Raw genomic sequence first — 9516 nt, 5'->3', positions numbered from 1 at the left:
TCCATGTTTGAAAGGTTACTTTGGAAATGTAATTGGTTACTGTTAGAAGTTGTAGAATATGTAATGCAATCCTATCGGACATATACTGTAAAGCTTCATTGTTAAACACTACACTTAAATTATGTATATGATTTTTTTTACGAATTTCATTGAATTTCAATTCTACTTCCTTCTAATTCATATTTGAATTGTAATTCTAGATCCTGTTTTTGACCTCAATTCAAATTCAAGAACTAAATAGGAATTTATGAGTCATTCTCAATTCAATTCTGAATTTTCCATAACCCTGGTGAGTGTCAGTGTGAGTGTGTGTGTGTGTGTGTGTGTGAGAAAGAGAGACAGAAAGAGGAACTGATGGGTATGTGTGTGTGAGAGAAGGAGAAGAGAAAAGCCTGTGAAAGAATGCAAAATGAGTGTGAACCAAAGCTCTTACCTTCACATACGGAACCCTGTTTTTATCCTCGTGTACTGACAGATTGGTCTTCGACACTGAGAGAGAGAGAGAGACAGAGAGAGAGAGAGACAGAGAGAGAGAGAGACAGAGAGAGAGAGAATTAGCGTGCCTACTAGTGTGAGCACTAAGACTCAGCATTAAGGGCTGACAGGACGTCACGTAGAGTCACTTACCATCCAACAGATCTCTGATCTTATCCATGTAGATCTCAAAATATGACACCTGCACATAGGAGTAGCACTCAGTTAGCCTGCCAGTGTGTGTGTGTGTGTGTGTGTATGTGTGCATTTGTGTGTGTATGTGCGTGCGTGTGCGTGTGTGTGTGCGTGTGCGTGTGTCTGCCACTGTCAAAGTATATGTATATTATCTGCAATCTATGTGGTAAATACCCCATCTCTTTGCTCACTATGAATTTCCATCAGGGGTCGAAATGAACTCTTTGGCCTACTAGCCAAAGCGGCTGGTAGATGAAAAACAATTACCGGCCAGATATATTTTTTTACCGGCCAAAACTAAACAATGCTTTTCATAACTATTTCTAAAGTAGCCTATCGTTCGCCTATTAAGAAATTGTATGTATAGATTCATGTGCAGACTGACAGGGTCTAAGAATATGATTATTGTGTCCATAGCTGATGTCTCTAAGAGTGACACATCTTGCTTTTGGAAACATTGGACCCGAAGCCTGTATAATGTTTTGTAAATGATGCCTCATCTGCATTATTCTTAAATGTTTTGTATTGTTTTATATTTATATATCTGTACTGTGTTGTCTCTATGGACCTTTGTGTCTTGAATAAAGTTGAAATAAATAATAAATATTATACAGCTTTTCAGAGTGCTGCAGAAGTTCTCAAGTTCCACTGCAAGTTCCATTCAATTGAACGGGCCTTCACAATGTTCGGAGGTCCAATAATTTTGTCGCCTATAAACAGACAGACAGTGTTTGCTATCTTTTTTTGGTTTTGAGCTATGAATCACGTCTTTCATATCATTCCGTGAGAGTAAGCAAGTAATAGGCTACGTTTGAGTAAGCAAGTAATAGGCTACGTTTCTATTCAACATCTGAAACTTTCAAGTACTATTGGTGTGGTGATGTAGTTGTTTTCTCAGCAGATACATGAAAGGGTAACCAAATAACTAATAAGACTCATGAAGTTTGATTTTCTCGTTTTATCAAGTAGCTATCCGAAAATAAATTCTGACCATGTCAACATTGGGCGAACAGAACACCGATGCAAAGCGGAGTTGATATGGCAAGCCAATTTAACGTGACAGACTGAAGTAGCGGAGTTGATATGGCAAGCCAATTTAACGTGACAGACTGAAGTAGCGGAGTTGATATGGCAAGCCAATTTAGCGTGATAGACTGAAGTAGCAATAATTTAGCATTGACAGACTGAAGTAAGCGAGTTGATATGGCAAAGCCAATTTAACGTGACGAACTGAAGTAGCCCGGAGTTGATATGGCAAAGCCAATTTAGCGTGATAGACTGAAGTAGCGGAGTTGATATGGCAAGCCAATTTAACGTGACAGACTGAAGTAGCGGAGTTGATATGGCAAGCCAATTTAACGTGACAGACTGAAGTAAGCGGAGTTGATATGGCAAGCCAATTTACTTGTTAACATTGACAGACTGAAGTAGCGGGAGTTGATATGGCAAGCCACTTAACGTGACAGACTGAAGTAGCGGAGTTGATATGGCAAGCCAATTTAACGTGATAGACTGAAGTAGCCCATTCTCGCAGTTGATAAGCACCCGTTTTCCACAGGCCAGTGCCTGCCATAATTCAGCCGCCAATACAAAAATATGCTCGCCATTGGCTCTTGGCGGGTGCTAATTTCGAGCCCTGATTTCCATAATTGTTTCAAATTTTACATACAAGAAAATAATACACATATGTGCTCCTGTATGAATGTGTATGTGTGTGTGTGTGTGTGTGTGTGTCACAGAGAGAAGAACAAAGCATTTGTTCACCTTGATATGGAATTCCAGGTTCTCATCCATGGAGTAGATATAGTTAAAGATGTCCTGCACTATCCTGGGAATAATGCCCATGCCATCTGGGTCATGGAGGTTGCCCTGGCAATGACACAATGTACACACATCAGCCCCAGACACCACACAGACCAAACACAGACACAGACCAAACACAGACCAAACACAGACCAAACACAGACCAAACACAGACCAAACACAGACCAAGCACAGACAAACACAGACAAACACAGACAAACACAGACAAACACAGACAAACACAGACGAACACAGACGAACACAGACGAACACGGACCAAACCGAGACCACACAGTCCAAACACAGACCAAACACAGACAAACACAGATGGTGTTCAGTCATGCAGTTTAATTGTCAATGTCACCACCATCTTTGTGAGTGTGCATTATGTATGAATCCTGTGTGTGTGTGTGTGTGTGTGTGTGTGTGTGTGTGTGTGTGTGTGTGTGTGTGTGTGTGTGTGTGTAACGAGCATGTGAGTGTGTCTCACCTCCATGGTGTGTGTCTTTCCAGAGGATGTTTGTCCGTAAGCAAAGATGGTGCCATTGTAGCCCTCCAAAACATCTGCAAAAACATCAGCACAGTGGAATCAGCCTCAGATTCTATCCACAGCCACAGCCACAGCCAGCCACAGCCAACACACACACACACACACACACACACACACACACACACACACACCTAATTTCAGTGCAGGGCAAAGTGCCAAGTCTGAAGTGTAACTAAAGTTAATTCAATAACTATGCAAAAACTATTATTAATTGCATACCATGAGCAAGATCCTAAGCATTGGTGTCAGCTCAAAACTCTCCCAACCCACATTATGGCTTTAGAACTTATGCTCAAAAACTTTGCTCATAGAGTGACACTGCACTTTGCCTGCCACAAAATTAGTGCCCATAATGTCTAATCCATGGCACATGCTGAAATACAACCATGAGAATGGGAATATGGGAATGCTAATAACTCAAGATATTACATTGCGTAAGCAAGAAAGAACATAACAGCCCTGACATACTGTATATGCAAAAACAGACACATGCTTGCACATGTCAAATTGGTGTCAAGTTCTCACCTTTGACAATCTTCTGGGCACATGCATTGTAGACCTGCTCCTGTGTGGTGTTGGACGCGAACACGCGATCAAACGCGTAGGGCTTGCCCTGAGAGGAACAGAGCGCAGAGAGGACAGTGACTGATCTGCAGGGCGTACCCATCTCATTCAGAGACAAAAACAGTGAACCTGTTCTGGCAGGGCCTGTATGTATAGGTATGTATGTGAATGTGTTTGCGTGTGTGTGTGTGTGTGTCTGCTAAGCATATATTGCTTAATATCCCTCTGATGAAAGATGTACTAAGCCCTGCACACGCACACACACCTGAAAAACACAGTTTCACTACATTCACCCTCACACCACACACACTAGGCAGGCAAGGCCTGGTCTCCTTCTCTTTTCCTCCATTTCAATCGGTTTCTCTCTCTTTCCCTCTCTCTCATCCGGTCATTACTGGGGAATGGAGCAGGAGCTATGGGCCTAATAGCCAATTTATCTTCCCTCTCTCTCTCTCTCTCTACCTGCTGCTGCGACTGGCAGTGCCCAGTCAATGCTCCCGCCCCCTCTCAGCACAACACACACGCCTCACCGCACACACACTGGCCAGCACGCAGGAGCACAGTCAAAACAGCCCGCTAACCAGCCAGGCCAGACCACACACACACACACACAGAGAGAGACAAATATAGACACACAGAGAGCGACAGATATCATGGAGAGGGAGGGAGTATTAAAAATGACAGTCGAGCTCTATGTTTAACTGTGGTCGCTGTCCAATGATGCTGTCTGGAAATACACCTCAGCCTCTCCTCCCCCTACTGCTGTATGCAAACACAGTGGAGAGGAGAGGAGGAGGAGGAGAGGAGAGGAGAGGAGGAGTAGAGGAGAGGAGGAGGAGAGGAGAGGAGGAGTAGAGGAGGGAGAGGAGAGGAGAGGAGAGGAGGGGGGAGAGAGGAGAGGAGAGGGGAGAGGAGGAGGGGAAAGAAGAGAGGAGAGGAGGAGGAGAGGAGAGGAGAGGAGAGGAGAGGAGGAGGAGAGGAGAGGAGGAGGAGAGGAGAGGAGAGAGGACAAAAGGCAAATACACTATGGGAGACGGAGAGACAGTTAGCTACTTATACATTATGGAGAATAGAGATGTACACATGACAGGAGGATAGGTGCATGGATGGAGTGGATGGATGGGTGGATAGGTGGATGGATGGGAGGATAGGTGGATGGATGGGAGGATAGGTGCATGGATGGGAGGATAGGTGCATGGATGGGAGGATAGGTGCATGGATGGGAGGATAGGTGGATGGATGGGAGGGATAGGTGGATGGATGGATGGATGGGTGGATAGGTGCATGGATGGGTGGATAGGTGCATGGATGGGAGGATAGGTGCATGGATGGGAGGATAGGTGCATGGATGGGAGGATAGGTGGATGAATGGATGGATGGATGAAAGAGTGAAAGAAAGGACAGAGAGGACAGGAAGATAAATAACTGGCACAGGAGATTCTCACTTAAGTCTAGGTTTTATAAAGCGATCTGTTACAGTGAAAGGCCATAATGTAATTTAGTACAGTAATATGCAACATCATACATAACTGGTCATTATTAGTCATATTTAAGGGGATTGCAAGATGAGCATAACACTGTTTCTAGACTATTTCTCTGGGCTCAGCTGAGAAAAAGTTGGCAATGTACATTGTCTACCAGTAATGATGACAAGAAGCAGACTCCTTTGATTTGACTTTTTGCTATAAAAACACAACAGCTGTTCAAAAGCTTCAGCTTGCTCAGCTGAATCCTTTTATATCTGAGGTTATGTTGCACATGATGTTGTGGAAGAGGGGGCAGTAAGTTCCAAAGGTCTTTCACAATGGAAAAGATGTAATGGCCCTTTTCACTTGAGTGCGGTAAATTCTAGTTACAATTTGGCTAAACACATGATATGTACTGCCAGTTTCTGTCAGTAAAAAAAAAAAAAAAGCTCAGTTTTCTTGGCGAAAGCCATTCGCTGATTCAATCACGCTGCAATTTTGATCAATGTTCCAAAGTAATGCTCCTAGTCTCACTGGGCCAAATGTATATTACATTTTTTTTTTTAAATAATGCGCCTTAGATGTGGGTAAGAATGATTAGGCAGCTTGCTGCGATGGAAAGATCTAAAACAGGGCTGTACAGTGCTACATATATGTAGCACATGCTACAAAAATATCAGTCTGTGCTATGGATGATTTCCCAGCTTAGCACCGGTGACACCTTATTTAAAATGTTTTCTAGAGTGTAGCCAGACGAGGTATTTGTAACTACAAACCGATGCTAGGCATTTTGTAGATTGTGCTACAGAACTATCTGCCTCTGCAGCACCAGTGCTATGAAGAAAAAAGTTAATGTACAGCACTGTCTAAACCGATCAAAGGAACTAAAATTAAGTCAAAACAATGCATTTTGTTACTATACGTTTTCATAATTCATGTACATACACTTGTACAAACAAAGTAGGAAAAACCAACACAGATCCTTGTAACCCAATCAGACTACTAATGCCCCTGACCTAAACACACACACATACTGCACACAAACACACACACACACACAAATGTATGTGAAAACATGATGGACGGCAGAAGCGGAGACACATTGGCATGAAGAAAGACTACATCTCTTGTAGACTCTAACAGCATGCTGCTTTAGAACGAACAGACCATATCAAACAAACCACACCTCAACTCACATCACAAAACAGCTTATTGTTCCCTTTCTCACGCACAATTTAAATACATTGGGAGGTAAGATCATGGGTAAGATACACTGGCAGGTGTTGTTTCTATAAGCCATCTCTCTACTGTATGCATGTGAAATGTGTGTAGGCAGGCGCCAACATGCAGGGCAAATCTGGTTTTCATCCCAGAATGAATACAGACACGAGCCGAATACTACAATACATGTGTGCGCATTTTCAGTGTGTGTCAGCCATGACTTGTTTTGTTTTTCCGCTGTGTCGTGCACTACGCTGCTGTACATTCCCCTGTGGTATTCTTGAACGTTTTTCCAGTACAGTGCCACACCTGTTGGCAGTGATCTGGCCAACCCGGCAACAGGCATAACGTTACAACAGAAAACAAAACGGACCCTTGACCTACGTCTCCGCAAGACCTGTTCCTGATTAACGTTAGGCTACTCATAAAGACTACCGGGTATAATCTGGTTTATTTTAAATGCGCATCTTAATAGATTATAATCCGTAAAAGACATCTGCCAATAGCACGACCATGCCAAGCGAAAGATACGCCATGACGGGCCTGGGCAAACATATCTTGGTTATCGGAAACACAACAAAAGCCATTTTGTGTATGTTTTCCTTCATTCAGTAACGTTACCGCATTAAATTAGGAAGGGTCGTTTCACACAAAATACTTTACACTGACGAGAGAACATGATTCAAATAGGGCCAACATTATCGTCATTCTAGCACTGTGTGCCAACAGCACACGAATTTGTCCCTGCCTGGACAGCGTGCACCGCACTGTCTACCTACATCCGATATGATTTTAAAAGCGTTATATTCTGAATGGAGGTCACCGTGCCTGTGCTTTGCTTACTATGAGTGAACAGAATTAGGCCACGGTCGGAACTGATTTCTCGACAGTAACGGGACCAGCTAAATTTACCTAACGTTAGCCTGCGTGTTAAACCAAACGGCAGTGATTGAATGACTAGCACTGTGAGCAGCCAGATTAACCTTAGCATGGCAGCTAGTGCTAACGTTACTAGCCACCTGGGTAACATACATGTTGTTTATACCCTAAGGTACCTCCCAACATCTTACCCACGATTTTTTCACAGTTGATAGACAATTTGTAGCAACGTTGACACGGCCCTGTGACGTTATAAATGGCTAGATAAATTAAAGCTAGCTAGATTCTAGCTCGAAAGATAAGAGCTCCGTCATTGTGATTCGGAAACAGACAGCTGACGTGAGTGGATATTTCCAACTGGGATAAACTTGCTTTCATTCTTTGACGTTGACCTAGATTGGTTAAACTGTGCTCACTGACGTTACTCTCATAAAGCACATAGCTTCCACAACTCGACTGCTAATAATCCAAAAACAACCTGTATAATAAGGTTGGCTAATGTATTGATAATACTAACAGTCAAGGTGAACCTAGCTAGCTAACTAGCCAGTATTGTCAAGCGATTTGGGTGCTAGCAAGCTATCGCTATGTTATAGTTATGCTGCTACCTACGTCTGTATACAGCCAATATAATGCTCTATTTATATTCTACAAACGTTGTATAAGCAATGTGTTTGTCTCTGTGAAGGCACGGTGTGTTGGCAATGGGCTTTTTCAATCTGATGATAGGAGACCTAATATTACCCAACTGTTAGCTAACGTTAGTTAACTCTACACTGCTCACTCGCGGCTAAACTTGTTTTGGTGATCTGAGAAGGCTAGCAAGCTAACTGGCTTGGAACTGACATTAGCTAGAAAACCTACGCAGTCCATTGATGTATGCTAGCTGTGCTAACGTTAGTTAATCGCGTTGGTGTTTAGCTTCTAGCTGTGTGCATTTCTCTATTCGCCAAGCGCAGACTCACCGCAATAACCACACTTTCTTCCCCTTGAAACTTAGGGATGTATTGATCCCCACGTTCCACCTCCGAATTGTTCAGCGGCCTGAAGCGGCACATCACTTTGATGGTGCACTCCGCCGGGTCCGCCATCTTCGCACAGATCTGGGATGGGACGGGATGATGAGGAGTCTCAACACCAGCTCGATGCTACCGCCGCCCGCGGGAGGGAGCGCCCGTGAGTGACAAACGGTGACCGCACCCCACAGAGCGCGTTTGGCTTTTGTGAACTCTTCCCTCTGCGCAGTCGTCGTTATGTTATTGACAGTATCTGGCAAAAAAAGTGAAATTACTCCTCCGAGATCCAGGACGTCATACCTGGCTCCCTCTCTCGCGCACTCGCCCTGGCCCGGACGCTTCTGGATCAGTAGCCTAGGTTTCAGATGCCTGGCAGTGACGTCACATCTGCATTGAGAGTGGCTGTCAACATTGGTCAACAAGGCTCTGGTCTGCCGAGGAAGCACCTTTACCGAATCTAGGTCCAATTTAAACCATGTAATATGGTCGAGGTTATATTAGGTCTATTATGAGCGCACCCCACGCATAGACTTGCCTCTACGAGCGCCACAATGAACTGCTGCAGACAGTCAGTGTGGAAGGGTCTTCTCCGACTACCCCGCCTGCATCACCTGTCCCCGTTGTCTGTCCGCTGTCGGCGGCTACATTTTTTAGTCAATACCTCGTAGGCCTACAAGCATTTGTCACCACAGAGGAATTTCAGACATGAGAAGTCAAGCTTAATAGCAAGTGTTGCGTCCGGTTCACGCAAGGCATTCAGGGCGGGACAGAGACAAATGGTTCTCTTAAATTTCGCACATAGATTTGGAACATTGTCAGTCTCTGACCAGTCAGTTAATGCATGGGATAGGCCTAGGCCTGTATCTCATGGCATTTATTTTCCTTCACATTCAAATATCAAGCCTAGGCTACTAAGATGTGTCAATTGTTAGTAGGCCTGCCTAGGCCTTTTAGCCTATGGCCTGCACTAACATCAGCCATTCAGCAGGCTGCATATTTGCCTGCAGACATGTTGTGGTGGAACAAGTGTACTGGAGAGGTTACAGTAGTTTTATTATTTGTATATCCTCTTAGGCTATATTTGTGGAGTAGTGCTGAGCTGGAGAAAAACCTGCTTTGCGTGTGGACTAAAAGCCCTATTATAGCCTAAACCACAGGACAGGGTGTGGGCACAGCAGCAGTCTTATCGCATGGTCCACATTAGGAACAAAGAATGAAAGGAACTCCACAGATCTCTCTCTCTCTCTCTTTCTTTCTTTCTTTCTTTCTTTCTTTCTTTCTTTCTCTCTCTCACACTCTCTTTAGCATGAAGTTTCATGTTTGTGTGTGTGCGAGAGATAGAGAGAGA

The 9516-nt window shown here is 43.9% G+C and overlaps 1 protein-coding gene across 2 annotated transcripts in view; it reads right to left on the bottom strand.

Moving 5' to 3' along the window:
* The window catches only part of LOC125309277 (kinesin-1 heavy chain), a 27317-nt gene extending 18694 nt beyond the window's left edge, over positions 1–8623 (bottom strand). Inside the window, exons 1-6 of one of the 2 annotated variants that reach the window (XM_048266075.1) lie at positions 8118–8623; positions 3548–3635; positions 2963–3036; positions 2434–2538; positions 628–676; positions 434–489 (exon numbers count right to left, since the gene is read on the bottom strand). In XM_048266075.1, coding sequence (XP_048122032.1) covers positions 434–489; positions 628–676; positions 2434–2538; positions 2963–3036; positions 3548–3635; positions 8118–8243 — 498 coding nt within the window. In that variant the 5' untranslated portion in view covers positions 8244–8623. The remainder of the gene's footprint in view (positions 1–433; positions 490–627; positions 677–2433; positions 2539–2962; positions 3037–3547; positions 3636–8117) is intronic. The other variant, XM_048266076.1, reaches the window with a different exon arrangement.
* Positions 8624–9516: the final 893 nt, after the last annotated feature.

This window comes from Alosa alosa, chromosome 16, assembly GCF_017589495.1.
Source record: "Alosa alosa isolate M-15738 ecotype Scorff River chromosome 16, AALO_Geno_1.1, whole genome shotgun sequence".
NCBI lineage: Eukaryota > Metazoa > Chordata > Actinopteri > Clupeiformes > Clupeidae > Alosa > Alosa alosa.
This window is presented reverse-complemented; position numbering and strand designations above follow the sequence as displayed.